Source organism: Eupeodes corollae, chromosome 1 (assembly GCF_945859685.1).
Source record: "Eupeodes corollae chromosome 1, idEupCoro1.1, whole genome shotgun sequence".
NCBI classification, from domain to species: domain Eukaryota; kingdom Metazoa; phylum Arthropoda; class Insecta; order Diptera; family Syrphidae; genus Eupeodes; species Eupeodes corollae.
In genome coordinates this window covers 203,160,143-203,177,501 of record NC_079147.1, presented here as the reverse complement: position 1 = coordinate 203,177,501, position 17,359 = coordinate 203,160,143, and the positions used below count along the sequence as shown (strand labels likewise).

General features: G+C 30.2%; 2 protein-coding genes across 4 annotated transcripts in view; both read right to left on the bottom strand.

Moving 5' to 3' along the window:
• LOC129942865 (protein crumbs) overlaps positions 1–7,821 on the bottom strand; it is a 28,245-nt gene extending 20,424 nt beyond the window's left edge. Inside the window, exon 1 of the mRNA XM_056051975.1 lies at positions 7,235–7,821. Coding sequence (XP_055907950.1) covers positions 7,235–7,322 — 88 coding nt within the window. The 5' untranslated portion in view covers positions 7,323–7,821. The remainder of the gene's footprint in view (positions 1–7,234) is intronic.
• Positions 7,822–9,808: 1,987 nt separating this feature from the next.
• Positions 9,809–13,748, bottom strand: LOC129940937 (uridine-cytidine kinase). 3 transcript variants are annotated; one of them, XM_056049462.1, is made up of 8 exons: positions 13,536–13,748; positions 13,394–13,459; positions 13,139–13,329; positions 12,929–13,074; positions 12,771–12,868; positions 12,654–12,702; positions 11,009–11,128; positions 9,809–10,081 (listed from the first exon to the last, which is right to left on the bottom strand). In XM_056049462.1, the coding sequence occupies exons 1-8, from the start codon at positions 13,647–13,649 to the stop codon at positions 9,966–9,968; spliced, it is 900 nt and encodes a 299-aa protein (XP_055905437.1). In that variant the 5' UTR covers positions 13,650–13,748; the 3' UTR covers positions 9,809–9,965. The 3 variants fall into 3 exon arrangements, with proteins under 3 accessions (XP_055905437.1, XP_055905439.1, XP_055905438.1); XM_056049464.1 differs by lacking the exons at positions 9,809–10,081; positions 11,009–11,128 and adding an exon at positions 11,940–12,367; XM_056049463.1 differs by lacking the exons at positions 9,809–10,081; positions 11,009–11,128 and adding an exon at positions 11,940–12,302 and having other exon boundaries at positions 13,536–13,747.
• Between the last annotated feature and the right edge of the window lie 3,611 nt (positions 13,749–17,359).

Sequence of the window (17,359 nt, the reverse complement as noted above, 5' to 3'; positions counted from 1 at the left end):
TCATACCCTGGCTGTGCTTTCTAAAGTTTTTTCACGGGTATTGTCTCTTCCGAGGAATTGATTCCAAGAATAATTCTTAAAAAGTGCTTTCTCAAATTATTCACTCGGAATCGGCTTGAAACACATAAATGATTAAGAGTTGTAACTCATTAGGCCCTAGTTCTCAAAGGGCTATTGTTCCACCTTATTTATTTGTTTTTTCCCCAGGCAGATGGAGCCAGACAGATAGATACATTAGTAGATCCAATAGTAATCTTTTGGGTCTGTTTTAAAGCCATTATTTTTTTGATATGTATAAACACAAATCAGAGCTCTGGAACGGACAACGACACCGACCACCACCGCCGCATCACAATCTGGGTCAAAATAAAGCAATATTAACCACATGCACCTAAGTGTAAATAAAAGACTTGTTTAAAACAAGTATTCCTCTTACCTATACTTAAACAAAGTATTTAAAGCAACCTGACATAATCTGTTTCCTTGAAATGGGTGTTATATCAAGATTTAAATAGGTCACTGTCAATAATTATATTCATGATATGTGCATTGAACATATGTATTTATTTATATGCCTTGAACTAGGTCACGGAGAGGAATATAACTTTATCATATAAACAAAGACTTAGACCACTTAGAGTGGGTTACATCTTGGTATATTTAAAAAAAACACAGATGGACAGAAACATCAAAGAGCTTTTATACTCCCGAACATTAAGATCCTATTATCTCCCTTATCGCATTAACTATGTCCGATTGGATTAAATATATGGATGCTGGATAGTGTAATTTACAGTTCTTTTCACTTGACTTACTGCGCTATAGTAATAAATTGATCTAGATAGGTACAAAGTACATAATGCACAACTTCGTCGTCGGAACTTTTTTGTATTTTCATTTCACGGAGGAGTCCCAAAAGGGAATATTTATATGTAAATTACCAAGATGCGGCTGTACTATAGCAACTTTTCAACAGCTAAACACATTATATCTGAATTTAGTATTCTCGTTTTATAGATACCAAACAAACTGGGCTTTGAACCAAGCGAGGCGTTGTAAATATAAACCAGACCAGAAGTAACTTTATTTGTGTATGCTTGTTGCCTGTGATGACACATCGGTCATGCATTTGTAGCTATGACGCCCACAAAACGAGATAAAGAGTTCAGATAACATTTAAAGAGTCTTTAGAGATTGATATATACAATTATTTTGTAGAGTTTGTCTGGTGCTGAGTTTAAACTTCAGATCAAAAGCATCACGGTTAAAGTTGTTGGATTTCATTGCTTAAGCTACAAGCAACTGATGCGTCACAAAAGTTTGAGCCACATAAAATAACTACTTTTATAGGAACGAGAAATAATTTTTTTTGGATCCGAATATGTGTGCAAATTAATATATTATGCATTTTAATAGTTTAAAATATATATGGTATGAACGAATTAAATTAAAGTACCTATAGAAACATATGTATTTTGAAATATGTATAACCAAATTAGAAAATAAATCGTTTATCGCACATGGTTCAATAATAAAACCTGACATGAGTGTCAATATACCAAAACCGATAATTCACCGATCGAAAAGTTATTAAATTTTGACAGTTTGGATTTTATTGTTCTATGTTGTTGCTGGAAGGTTTTCTATGAATTTTGATTAATTGCTTCTATTGTCAATTAAGGTCGATTTCTTTTAAATTGAAAATTAAAGCTTATAATTTGCCGTGCAATGTTTTCTATGGTTCCAACACTAAATAAAGCAAAGCTATTCAAACTCATTATATTGAAAAAGTTATAGTTTTTTAAATTGTCGTAAATTATAAGAGACAAATTAAATTTTGTTGTTCCATATTTTCTAAGTGTGTACTAATAGCTCATTAAACTAGACTTTTTCATATCAGTCTACCGAAGGACTTCTCAGTAGCAATGTCGAAACTATTTGTGTTAAATGGTTAGTAGCTCATTAATTTGTTGTAAATTAACAATTATTTTGTTGTGACCGAATAATTTTTTTTGGATAGTCAAGCTAGCATTACCTTACTTAAAAACTAGTAAAAACTACCGAATGGTTGAAATTGCGAGTACTTTTAAAAGACCATAAAGGTATGTATACCAGTTTTTAGAATCATGCACCTTGTTAAGGATATCCCCGAATAATTTAACGTGAATGCAGTTTTTTACTTATTGTGTAGTTAGCACAGGGTCTTAAACCTGAGGTCACTACTTTTATTTGGTGGCCCTAACGACATATTACATCAAAACTCCAGAACTACATTGCATTACTTTCAAGTAATACAAACATGTGGATCAATAAGAATTGTGAATTTCAATTAACAAATACGTAGGGGTATGTATTATTGAAGATCAGAATTAATTGGCCTTGAGGAAATAATAACAAACAAAATAATATTGATCGTGGGATTTTTGTCTATTTTGTAATATAAAATGGTGTAGTTGTGGTAAATTATTTTCTTAATTGAGTTCTGTTTTATAGCTAAGAACTTTATTATCTCTTGCATATGTTTTTCCTATTTTTGTTAAATTTTTGAGCAATGTAAGTAATTTAGATAAACATGACATTTCGAAAATGCTTAATTTCTTCTATTTTGGTTTAAAATACATGTCACGTTAAAAATAGTCCAAAACTCCAAACTGAATATGATGATCTCCAGGTTATGACTTCAGAATTTGGTAACTTGTGTAACCCGAACTAAACTAGTATCGGAGTAATGGCTGTTTAAGTCAAATTTTGAAGAAAAAAAACGTTTTAGTCATTTTTTGCGTTGTTTCTAATTTTTTTGTCACTTCAAAATAATAAAAAAGAAACAAATTTTGCACTTCCATCTTTAAATTTAGATGCATATAAATATTTGTACAACTTAATATTAAAAATCTATCAAATAAAAGTGTTTTGAACAAACGGGCAAAACAAGTTACTAAATTCTGAAAGGACTGTCACTATTTTTAGAGTTTGGCCCATCATTAAAGGCATACCCTGTATATACTAATTATTCATATTAATATGTTGGCTTTTAATAAAACACACGAAAATTCATCGCTTTTCAAATTCAAAATTTAGAAAAGAGGCTGGGATGCGACTCACACTGATAGCTTCCCATCCCATCTGTCGATTTGTCTTGCTTAAAAGTTTTGGGTTAAAAAAAGTTTTCAGTTGAATTATTCTTGAAAATTTTAAAATTACCAGCAATATTTTTTATATAAAGAAATGGGTTTGTTTTGTTTTGTTAAATAGATTTTTAGTCGAAAACAAATTTTTACCAATTTTTTACCAATTTGAAGACACTATTTTTAAGTTTTGAAGGCTGTTTGAGTCGAAAGTAAATCTTTACCAAGTTTTAGTATTGTTTTTTGTAAGGTTTTTATTAAATTATAAAACTGTCAATATTTCTTATAAGTAAAAATTATTTGTAAGCCATAATCTCAAATTTTTAAAAAGATATTTGAGTCGGAATTCAATTTTTACCAACTTTGAGTAATGTTTTTTTAGGTTTTATTTTTTATAAAAGCAACTGTCAATTCGATTTTTTTCAAAATTTTTAAGTTAGTTTTCTTTGCATAAAATTGTTTTGGTGATAAAATTATTTCGTAGTTGTAAAATTTTCGGGGTGACAAATTTTTTTTAAAAAGTTTTTTTGATTAATTAAAAAAACCGTTAATTTGATTTATTTCAAAAAATATACTTTTAATACAATTTTCTTGAGAACCCTTTCTGCATCTTTCTGCCTTATTATCTGTATAACAAAATTTATTTGAAGTCGCTAACTCTTCTGGTTCTTGAACTATGGACGACGAAAAAAAGGTCGCGAACGTTCGGGCCGTACGAACGTACGTACACACGCACGCACATAAAAATCTTTTATTTCTACTCCAGGGACCTTGAAACGCCGAGAAATGTCAAAATTTTCAATTTGACAAATCGGACCCATTACAATAACTTCATATGGGAAGTAAAAAATAGGTTCATTGACCTCTAAAGGTATCTTTTAAAATAAAAGGAACCAAAGAAAACTTAGACTTATACACATTGCACAAGGGACCAGTGATCTTTCATCGTCTTTTTTAAATAATAGAAAATTCTTTTCATCATTAATCAAAAATATAATAAATTACACACAAAGGAATTCCAATAGCTTAGAAGCACTAATTTGAGTTTCGTTAAAAACTCAACTTTATTTTATTATGTATTTACTTCTTAAACAAGATAATATGCACATAAAACAGGTAAGGTCAGTCAAGAATAATATTAGGTATTCTTTTTTCAAGGCTTTTGAGGTACATTATGTATTTGTAATTTAAATATGACCTAAGAAGTGCATGAATCAATGGTTGGTTTTAGAAAAAGCAGATCAAACGTTTCTAATCAATTCTGAAACTACCTCCTCCAATTTCGTAAGCACACTACCTATGCATTATGTAGTGAAATCTAGGAAGAGATAAAAATAATCTTGTGCGTAGCGTCATAAAAAGATACTGATAGGATAGGAACACATGTGTAAAACTCCCGTTTTAACGCAGAGTAGATTCCTTCGGAATTTAAACGGCTAATTTCTTGATAAAGTTCTATTTTTTTTTAATTCATTTCGGTTAAGGATTAAATTCCAGATCACAATAAATAAAGAAAGTTTGATAAAAATTCTTAAATATTAGCTGAATAGTGTAAAATGTTGTGAAAGCTGGCAGTTTTATAAAGATATTCAAATTCTTTCAAGAAATAACATCCAATATTTAATAGTTAATATACCTATAGACAACATAACCAGATAAAAGTATAGATACATCTGTTTATAGAATATAAGACGCACGTTTTTATAACATGTGCATCTGAAAAAACATTTTAAAATACTAAACTTTTATCAATATTTTTTGTTTTGCATTGTTCAGTGCATCACAAATATTTGGGCATTTATCAATAAAGAATTATTTCAAAAAACACAAATCTTAAACGAAATCCATTAAAACACAAAAACACAACTTTTATATAGAAAAAAGTGAGAATATCAAAACTAAATCCTAAAATAAACATCCGCTTCAACAATAACTGACAGATGTTTTCAATTTTGTTCGTGAAATGTTAGAATTTTTAGTCAGAACTAGCTACGGGGAAAACAAAAATAGCAAAAAACATGTTAGAACTCACTTCAATTCAATTGAGATCTAAAACTCCTAGAACTCAAACATGACTCTAAACAGAGCTTCATATAAAGATATGATTAGATGCTAGAGTTAAAATTATTTTTAAAATTAAGTTCCAAGGATAAACCGAGAATTGCCAACTAGATCGAGTTATTAATTTAGTTTATGACTTCCTTAAGAAATTGTCCGTTAATATTTCTTAAAAAGAACTGAGTTACTTTTTCTTGCTTTTATTATTTCTTAGCCGTACTACACGAATGTTGAATTTAAAACCAGTTTCTCATTTCTAATCCTATCTCTAATAGCCCAATTTTTTGGACTAGGTCTAATCGTTATAAAAATAATCGTAACCTTACCATAAATGAAGGCAAACTTAATTATTGTTTATACCTACCTTTGTTACTTGACTGACTGTTTTCGCTTATATTATTAAAAATGTACAATTTTTGTTTAGAATTAAAACTTCATTTTTATTTTAAAAAAAAAATGCAAGTACTTCTTCTGTTTCTTCGTCACTCCTTCCCTACTAGACTAACCGTCTTTAGAAACGCATCTTGAATGTTTAATGTTCCATAAGAAGTTGTCTGCATACTAAATACAGTGACGGGCAAAACAATATTCTGATATTATTTTTATGAAGTTCATTTAGTAGGTATCTTGAATGTTCAACATTCTTGAAAATGTTTCTATTGCTTTTTCCGCTTTTTTGCAACAATTTCTTTTTTAATATCTTACCATTTTAAGAATACCTATGTACATTCTTTTTTCTTGATTACTTTTATTTATTACCTTCTTTACAACTCAAAGAATAATAAAATTTAAATTTTTTACAGTAAAAGCTTTAAATATTTGTGTTCCCTTAAGAAATGTTAACACATTGAAAGTGGTCCAATTGCTTGGTCCGTTACTGTATGTACCCACCTACCAAGCTATGTACATTATGTTATACACTAAACTCAACTTAGCGCCCACAACAGAAACAAAATCTTCTCAGATTGTCGAGTCTTTAGCTTACACTTATTTTCCATTTATGAGCTTAAACATTTTATAAAGTAGGTAGGTACGAGTATTTTCTTTGAATTATAAACAACTCAAATTCTAGCTGGCGTCTACCTTTGTTCCCAGAAATTGTTTCGATCCCTTCTTGGTTTAGTCATTCTCTGGGAATTTCAGGGTCTTACACATTTTGTGTTTTTCTAATTTACCTAAAACGAAATAAAAATAACACATTTAGACGAGCCGAGCAGTTAAGATGTCATTCACAAAAATAGGGTAAACTGGTGTACCTACTACCTAGTTTTGATTGATTTGTTTTTATTGTGAAATTTATATTAAATAGTAATAAAAAAAACCTGTTTTGTATCTTTTCCGCACCTCATTCTACACACTAGAAATTTAAAACAGGAAATACCATTATTATTCACCACAAATTGATCATGAAAATTAGGTAGGTACTGGTACATGGTTCACCTAAAGGCATGGTGGCGGAGTAAAGACTCTCAGTTCGAAAGTGTGGGAATGGGAATCTGTTCCCCTCATTTTCCTGAATAATCATTAATTCTACCTAGAAGTTCCATTTTGATTGTAAAACCTTTTACGAGGTAAACACAAACACAGGTTTACAAACAAAATAATATTACCTGCTATTACTCTCTTCACTTTTCACAAACAGAACAGTCACTTCAAACAAGTCTACCTGTCGCATTTGTTTTCATCACAATTCACAAGCGCATCTCACCTTGCATGACTGCTGGACTGCTGGTCTGCGGGTTTGCGTCAACGGCAACGACAAACATTGTTTTCTATTTCGCTTGTAGTTTTGGTAGAAAGACGAAATTATACTTACTACAAATGCACGAGTACAATGCAAACAATTGAATGAACGAGCGAGACATGGAGATAGTGGCTATTCCACAGGTAAATAGAAATAGAAACACACCCTCAACTCAAGCCCTAGGTATTCTTAAAAGATTTCTTTATTCTCAATTCTCATAGCACAGCCCTCATGTCAAAAAGTAGTATATCAAAGTACTTAAATGCAGCTTAGATTAATGATGGTCAATCTTCCATAGTCTTCTTACCAATAAATACATAAGTTGATAATAAAACCACCAGCCATCCGAAGTCACGAACAGGATAATTTGATGAGTTAAAAAATCCCAGTTTCATCGTGTAGTTTTGTTGGTTTCAAAATCCAAACCTCCCACACCCCGCAACTCTTGTAATTTTATCCAATGATTTCTCACTCACTCTCAAACACTTTAATACAAAACAAAAACTAAGCCTTGATTCTCTCTTTCACTCGCCTTTCGCCTTTGGCAAGAGTTTATCTGGACATTTTTCTACAATCATTCACGTTATTATAATTAGGCTTTTCACTTTTTCTACAAAACAAATTAATTTCTATTCGCAATGATAGATAATTTTTAATTTGTGCTTAAATAAAAAAGGGGCCGATTAAATTTTAAAAAAATCACACACAATCGAGGCGAAAATGCAATCAATTAGCTTTTGATTTTATTCTTTGCATTCGTCATCAGGTTAAATTTCACTATTACCGTCGTCCGTCTGCCGTCAGTCACTATTGCTATTGCTATTGCTTTGCTACAGTGCTACCACATTAACTTCGGGAACGAACACCACACTATACTCACGACAACCGAATTCAAACTGAAAACTGAACAAAACCGTGAAGTGAAACTCTCCAACATTCATAATATTCATTGTCCAAACGAACAAAAAGAAAACTTTATACAAAAATAATATTATCTACCTATTCGTACTAAGGTGGTTAGTAAGAGATCGATAGTGTACTATCATCGTACTGAGAATTGGAACTGGGGGTTTTCTTTAAGATACCTTATTACCTACCTTTACGCTCTACCTGTAGTGAGAACAGGTAAGTAAGACTGATTGCAGGTGCGATAGGTGTTCATGTGGAACGAGAGATGAAGTTAGTTTTGTGTTATTAAGGTTTGTGTCTTAGATGTTAACACATTATAAGGATTTTGTTGATATATAAAGATCAAGTCTAAGGGATCATGTCAAAAAGGAAGAATTTCAATTTATGTTCAGTTAAAGTTCAAAAAAGGAAGAATTTCAATTTATGTTCAGTTTAAGTTCTGAAATACAAACTAAGAGGGGGTTTGTCTTGAATCTTGTAACAATAACACTTTAGTTAACTGTATACTTTTCGAATTCACACGATTGCAACTATGTAATTTGCTTTAGAACGTTTAAATTTACTACCCCCACCAATATAATTATGAAGGCAATATGGTTTTCGAAATAACAGAAGAAAATATAACAAATTTTAAGGAACAAATTAACTAAAAAATTTTGAAGGCACTTTTGTTTTTTCGTTTTTAACAATTCTAATACGAAGTATAGTTGCCTTTTTTGGCTATTGAGTTAATTAGAGTTTTAACATAAGATCTTTCAATGTTCGTTTACTCCTCTTGAATTCATTGTTTCAATTCCTTTACATCCTTAAACTGGCGGCCATGATGGAAAACTGTTGATGATAAAAGTGACCACAGGTTTTAAATCGTGTTTAAGTTAGGACTTAATGCTGGCTAATTGATAGTGGTGATATTTCGAGAATGTAGGAATTCCTTCGTTGCCCTTGAACGGTGAATTGTAGCATTGTCTTGCTGGTGTGGCTATTCCCTCTTCAAAGTTGATTAAGACATCATCAAACAGTTGAATGTTATGAACAGAATCCATTTTTGTGCTCACGAAGCAAATTAGAGTAGTTCCATTGTATCCTATATTCCCTCAAATCGTAAGGGATCCTCCCACAAAATTTTGCACTTCGCCATCCAAATTAAACGCCTTCTCGTCTTTAAAAATAACTTTTCTCCACTCCTCTTTCCAGAACCGCTGTTTTTCTGCAAATCGAAGCTAGTTCGTGTAATGGTAAGAACTCAGCTTTGGCACATTTGTTTTCGTAGGAAATCTTCAATCCTTTTTTATTATTTGTTGTACTCGTCGTACTTCTATTTCTAGGTCCACTTTTGCCATTACTTCTTTAGCACACAATGTGTCTCTAATAAGGAGGCTTTTCATCTCTCTTTTTTGGCACGATTTTTGACGAGTGGCGTCCTTCGGTTAAAACGACTGTTTCATTTTAAAATGATAAATATACATGTTTTTAAATACAAAAGAAATGAGCAGTCATTGTTGTTCAAACTTCATCGCCCTGCGATGTTCCAATGGCTTATGTTTTGCAAGTCCTATTAAGAACTATAACTTGTTCGGCTTTACAATTGCTTTTTAAACTTTATACTCCTTCTCGTAGTTTAAGACCAAGAGCTAACCTTTTTTTTTGCTATCCAATTCCATTCCACTAATTATGGTATCAATGATCCAGTAACACGACCTTGTACGTTTTTCAACAAATATACCATTGTAATGGACCTTGAATGCTCTAAAGATGTTTTTAAAAATAAAATAATTAATGCGATTTTGAATGAATGATAATAATATCTTATTTCATTTTCATTTAAATAAATTTAATTTTTTTTAGTTAACGTAAGAAAGTCTTTCCACGTCTTTCTAACTTTTGTATTTGTCTTATAATTTAGTAGTTTTTTACTAAATTATTTTTAAAGCTAAATAAATCTTATTTAATTATTGTTAGAAAAACTCAAATGTTCTTGTTTTTAAATAAATATATTTAATTAATCTCCATTAAATAAGTTTTTAACAATTTTGTATTAATTTTAAATTGTATGATTTGTGCAATTTACCACAATTAATGGTTGAAGGTGAAATTAACAAAATTTCACTAATTTACGTACATATTTCATTTTAATGTGTCGAACTATTCTTAAGATATTGGTTTTGTTCAAAAAATAAATTTCCATTCATACTTAGCTGAGTGCAGAGTGTTGAAAAACGCCGAATTGCTTTATATGCATCACCATCTTTTTTTTTTGAAAAATAAAATAGTTCAATTGAATTTAAATTAGAGTTTAAACAAAAATTAAGGTAGTTATAATTTTGGAGACAAAATTTAGGGTTTTCAAATTCCATGCAGAATTAAAATGGTATTGATATTATTAATTGATTTTTTTTGTAAAAACAGGATTATAAAATACAAACAGAAAAACAAATACAATTTTAAGCGTTCCAAGCGTATTAATTGGTCAAAAGTTCATAAGAAATAAGACCTGCAGAACACAAATTTAAAGATAAGATTTAACACAGATTTGCGTTATTTTAAATAATATATGAAGCCTTGTTTTAGATTTGCAGTAAAGTCAAAAATAATTTAAGTTTATCACGAAAATTAAGTAAAAAGTGCAGATACATTTTAATTATTTAATCTGATGCATTTTAAAATAAAATAATTCAGACTCTCCCTCTTATATTATCGAATCGTAATGAACATGACTCAGTTTTAATTTATAACAAAAATATTAGACAAAAAATATTAGTTTCTTTTTTATTTTAATCTTGAAAAACACATAAGAAGTTGACAGATAAAATATAACAGCCCATATATTTACAAATAAAAAAAAAAAAACGAAGGAAAAAATTAATTTATCTAAATTATTCATCTGTCTTGTATCTCCCCTATGCTACAGTTACATATTTACATTAATAAAATAAAGTTCTTCTTTTTTAAAGCTACATTATAGGTACAGTAATGTTATATTAATTTGTTCTAGCAGATTCTTCGTTTGGTTTGGTTTGGTTTTGTTTCTTTTAAAGCTTTTCAATCATACAATAGGTATATATTTTTCATTCACATTATTACTGACTCTTGTTGGTCATATTATTAGTTTTTGGTAACACTCAAGAAAATAGTTAGTGCGGACGAAGAAGAACAATAGTTGGAGTATTCTTACCTCCTCCGCCACTAGCTAAACACGAATTATTCATATTCATTGCGAGACTTGTAGTTGAATCGTGTTTTGAACGATTATTCAGGAAATCTCTTATATGTTGTACAATGAGATCAATAGCAACTGTAAATAAACAATAAAATAAATAAAATATAAACAAATTTATTTAGAAAAAAAAACTATAAATTTCATATATATATATTTTCAACTTAGCTGAATTGTTGGAGCATTAATATACATACTTTTTTTTAAATTTTCAAATCACACTACGGCTACATTAAGTTAAAAAAATCAAATAAAATGAAACAAAAACACGTTAAAATTGATGAGTCGTATTTGTTGGTTTACCTGTAGTGTGTTGAAAGCGGTACAAGGATTCCAGTTTGTTTATTTATTGTCTGCAGAAAAAATAGGCTTACAAAATATCTAAAATGTTAAAACGCAAATATCCTGCTTCTATTTTTTTTTAATAATTTCAAGGGAAATTTTGTATATAATTGTTTTAAGCGATTTTGACAGACAGGTTGAAGAAGAAGTTTAGTATGCCCGTTATTTCTATGTTAGTAAAAACTAATACAAATAAAATGGTAAGGAATAAGGTAAAAACGAGTACAACTGCATCCAGCGTCATTATTGAAATTTCGAGTTCTAAAATCGGAGTGGTATATATAAAATATTAGTAACGTACAATTTCCAAGTAAAGATCATCAGTTTTCTATTATAGTATTTTTTGTATAATATTCCCGAACAAAAATTATAAAGAAGAAGTCTTTTATTCAAACTTAATTTGTGTTCCATTTATTTGTGCATTATTTTCACCTTTCTATGAAAAAAGAATTGTATTTAATTTTTATCTGATTTAATTGTTTTAAGATAAATGATCTGTATACTTTACCAAAAACATGATGTTATGTTAATAAGATAAAAGACTTACTTTACTTTAATATATAAATGTATATATATATATTAAATTAGTATAACAAACCAAACAATAAAACTTATTGTATAACGTAAAAAAGTTATTGCGAACTTTGATATAGCTTAAATGTTTTTGTTTAAAAGATATTTTCCTACAGTTGTTAATACGTGTATCTGTTGTATTTATTTTGTTTATTATTATTATATTTTGTTTTTAAATGCTAGGTGCTTTTAATTAGTTTTGCTTTCTTAAAATAAATAAAACTAAACTCCTAATGTTCACTTTTCATGACGAAATGCGTTGTTGATGTTGAGTTATTTGGTGTGCCGCCAGGCCTTAGTATTTCTCCAATATGATGAACAATGAGATCAATAGCAACTGTAAAGAACAATAACAAGCAAAGAAAACTGGCTGGAACTTTGGTTTTTCTCTTTTTTTCTCAGCTTTTTATAAAAAAAAACACAAAACATAAAAATAAACTAGACTAGTTTTGTTTTTCTTTTTTAATTTAGAATAATCATAAAAAGGCATTCATATTTTCTTTTTAGTCAAGGATGGAAAAATGATGAATTGAAAAGTAACTTTAAAAAAGCTGTTAATATTTTTTGTTTGTATCAGAAATGAATTTTAAGTGAAAAATGATTAAAAACTAAAATAACGAAATAAAAAGCTATCAAACTACTTGAACGTTTGATTTTAAATTGGGAATATACGTTCCTATTCACTTACCAGTATTATCAGCTCCTCGGGGTATTATGACATCTGCGAATTTTTTGGTCTGTGAAAGCAAAAAATTAACCCTGAACCATATCGAATATATTAATGGTGGTGTTCGTATTAACTTACTGGTGAACAGAATTCTTCAAAAGCCGGCTTAACAAAAGTCATATACTGCGTGAGTACCTGGTCCAAGTCACGTCCACGTTCATTTATGTCTCTTGGTACTAAACATAATAAAACATGTGAATAAAATCAAATCACATTACTCTTTTTAGAAGACTAACCTCTGCGTGCCAACCTTGTATCAGAATCGGTATCAACAAACAGCTTCATATGAAATAATTCTCTTATTTTTGGAAAATAGAAAACAAGTATTCCTTCAAAGAGAACAACATCAGCTGGATAGATAGTCATTGTGTTTTCAAAGTCCCTAAAGAAAAAAGGATTGACCTTGAAAAATTACGTCATAAATATAGGCAGCTTTTGGTACTTACAAAGAATTTGATTTGTAATCATAAGTTGGAATATCAACTTTAAGTCCCTTTAATATTGATTGGAGTGTCTCAAACATTAGTTTCTCATTGAAAGCATCTGGATGGTCAAAATTAAAGAGTCCTTTTTGGGCTTTGATTTTCTCAGCGGGTGTCAATTCGCGATAAAAACAATCTTGACTTATTGTTACCACCTGCAAAACAGGATTGTAAGTTAACTTTATTGAAGAATAAATAAATAAAATAATTAATTTTTACCTGACGCTGAGCATGGTCCATGTCAGCTTGCCCTAGTTGTTCCATAATTTTCTTGCACACGGTTGACTGCAATAAAAACGTATTTTATGGTAGGTATTTTGAAGTCGTCTTTGAAGGAGGCTTTTTCCTATCACATTCTTACCTTTCCACTTGCTGTTCCACCAGCAACACCTATGAGAAACGGCGTCTTGACTTCTTCTCCATTTGTGTTATCCTTATCACCATTGTGGACACGTAGGGTGTTTTTGTGATCCATTTTTTATTGCGGAAAAAGGAAACTTTTTAAGCGAAATAAAATTAAAATGCAATCACGCTGCGAAAATTAAATCCAAATCGCGGAAGAATTATACTGACAGTAGAAATGTCACGCATATAACATACAACACAGCTGTTTATTAACTGTTATACAGCGGCTGTCATATTGCGAGTGTGTTCAGAATGAAAGTCGCTGTGTGTTCTATTCGGATTTTTTTAGAAGTAATGTAGAAACAAAATGCAATCGTTTCTAATATTAGTTATTGTTTTTGTAGATAGATGGCTTACAAAAGATGGCAAATGGCGGTATTTTGTGAAATGAAAGAGAACAGAACAAAATGAAAAGAGATAGGCTTACTACTACCGTAATTTCGATCTTGGTTCTGGTTCTTTCAAGACTTGATCGCCATTAGAACACTTGAATTACTTACCAGTGTTTTTTTATTTAATACATTAAAAATAATCTAACATTTTTTGAATGTCGATTTCTTTTCTATTAAGTGGATAGTGATTTTTTAATTTAATTTAATTTCGCGAGTGAAAGTGTTGCGTAGTACCTAAGGATTTTACCAGAGTATTAATTGTTTGTGAGTACTTTGTACGCCGAGTCGCCTCTTAGAAGTTTTTGGGAGAGCAAAAGGTTCTGATCACGTGATGTAAAATTTCAGTGCATTTAATTTGGATTTTTGATTTGATTTTTTAGTGGATTGTGTTTTTTATTTTAATTTAATTACGTGAGTGAAAGTGTTGCGAAAAAGGATAACGGAAGATGCTGTGAGAATTACTTGTAAGTTCTATTTATACTTTAACAAATGGTTTGAAGTAAGTTAAAGAGCTATATTTTTCTTGTTCTTTCTTTAGCCATAAATATGAATAATGCCCTTATGTCCGTACATACCAGCTTATCATGTAAGAATTAAAGGTACGTATATTAAAAAAATAAAATTGGATAAGTTTCAAGCTTTCTGCTGTAAAAATTGGTTTTTAATCTGATGGAAAGGCGAATGATAGGTTTTCGCGTATTTCCAGTAGTGTAAAGAAGATAAAAGACAATACTATAAAATAATTCAGAAGCAAAGAGATACATTTACAAGTACGTAAATCTAAAATTGTATTTGTTTTTGAGTTATGGTTTCCTCCTAATTTGAAATGAAAAGTTAGTGCCAACCAATTCTTGGTAAGCATTTAATTCGTTAAAAAGTGTGTGTTTTTTTAATGGTAGGGTACTTCGATTGTGTTTATTCTAGAATTAAAGTGTAGTGGATTACTTGGGAGTGATCTGTAGGCAGACGTGAACATTTAATATAAGTATTCCAATTCCCGCAATTTTTTCACCCTGAACTTAATAGTGTCTAATACCAAAACCAACCATCATAAAAATTATCGTAAATCCACATACAACCTTCTTAAAAATTAACGTAAAGCATTAATTACTTGTGTAATACCTATTTTAATATGTACATCAGCTTAAATATAATTTTTTCTTATCATCACAATTTTTTTTCATAGAAGTTCCTCTAACATATAATATACCCATAGATAAATTTAACACTTTCATCTCGTCGACGAAGCATTTTAAAATAATTTAAAATAACCCAAAACCCAAACGTTAAAAAGAATGATACAAACCATGACTGTTCGACTGCCAGTGTTTTTCCTACATGATGTTTCAACGATATATGGGCTGAGATGACCAGCGTTTACATCGCCTACAAAAACGTAGCTAGATAGGCTGATATCAAGATCACTCGTAACGTAAGAAAAACTAGTATTTTTGTATATTAAAACTACACGAAATCGCAATTCACCTGCTTTTGTCTTATCGCCTTTGTTTAGAAAGTCTACCGTTTTGCGTATGTAAAAATTTAACTAAACCAAAATACAAACACAAAGAAACAATTAGTATTCCTTTTGCACTCAGACTTTCGTTAATTCACTATAGTCTTTCTCTATTGCAAATTATAACATTTTTAAGTCTCCCGACTGCGTGCCACAACAAATATGAAGATGCCGCTCTATTCGACTTCCACCATGAGAGTCTGGTTTTCATATACAAAGCTAGTATTAAAAAAAATTAAAATGATTTATTGAATGAAAAGGTTTGTGCATTCGATTAGTTCTTTCAAATGCTCAAACCATTTTGTCTGAAATATTATTTTCCCAGTATTTCCTATTTCGATTCGATATAATAAAAAGTTAAGTTTTTCAACTAGTTATATGTTTATATTCAAGAAAAATACAATTCTCCTACTCTATAAAAAATCACTTCCTGTGAATTTATTTTTTAAAATTGGTTAAGTGTGAGAGCAGGAAAAGGGAGACTCATTAATGAAAATGATTGAAAAAACAGTGTTGTTATGAAATCCTCTATGATATATGTACTTATATATTTATGATCTTTAATCGGTTGTGGAGCATTATGAGAGACTTCACCTTACCGGTGGCCCAAATGAAAAAATGCCTAAAGGTGTTTAATCACATGATCTCTGTTGCCGCTTGTGATCAATTTTTGGGTTGCGTTTATGGCATGTAGTGCCATTTTTGTTTGTTGTTGAATTTTGTATCAGATCTTTAAAGTATTAGCTCAATTTTACTAGTCAAATGTCAAAAGATTGCAGCTTAAATAGCGAGCTATTAAAAATAAAACATCTTATTGGAAAAACCTTTATCTACAAGTATCAGTTAAATTTGAAGTTGTACTCGATTATGTTAAATTCAAGTTTGTTTAGTTGCCCTATGACCCAAACGATTTATTTAACTTTGTAAACGTCAACGGTAGTGCAAGCACCTCTTGTAAATCACCAAAACCCAAATTATTTTTAGCCAAATAATAAACAAAATTGAAATTATTCAACAGTAACACGATTCTTTTAGCGTTTTTTCCAGCCTATTACTTTAATACATTTAAAAAAAGTTAAATTTTTTTATAGTTTCCAGATATAATTCAGGTATTTTAATATCCCCTTAAGAAATTAAAAATTTCTGTGAGAAGTCAAACGAAAACTTAAGGATACAAAATATGGATTTCCCGACAACAAATCTTAAGCTTTTTAAAATCTACGAAGTTAATTTTTTTGTTGCTTTGGCTTTGTTTGACTCACCGAAATTTTAGAGACAAATCTATTTTGTATTTGAATATTTCTTAAACTCAAACGCAAACCCTTTACCACATCTTTATGATACAACTTTTCATATTCGTTTCCTAAAAGGGCGAAGCGAGACACTTTGGTGTGAGATTTTTAATCCAACCATTACACAATCGTTTGGCTTTAGAACAACAGTTTTGGTATGATTAAATGATGTGGCATGTATTACATCGTTTTCTTTGTTATAAACTTTTTCAACGGCAAACAGAATTATTTCATGCTCAATTCTCGCATATTACAGTAAAAGCCCTTTGAGTCTTTCCTCAATAACTTCTTAGAGTCGGATATTTACAATTGATCTGTAGAGCCTCAAAAACCTTTATGTGAAAGTGATCCCTAACCAGTTCTGAAATGGATTAGGTGAATGTATCCAATTCTGTGGATATGATCTTTTTTATTTCGAGAGGTCTTACTGATATTTGTTCCAGTGCTGCGGACGACTTACCAATCCTAAGGATATATCAAACAGGCAAAGAATCCGATTCCCCAACATTATTGCGTGGTTTTTAAAACACCATTAAAAAAATTAATTGGGTGGCGCAACAGTCCGTTGAAAACTCTCAAC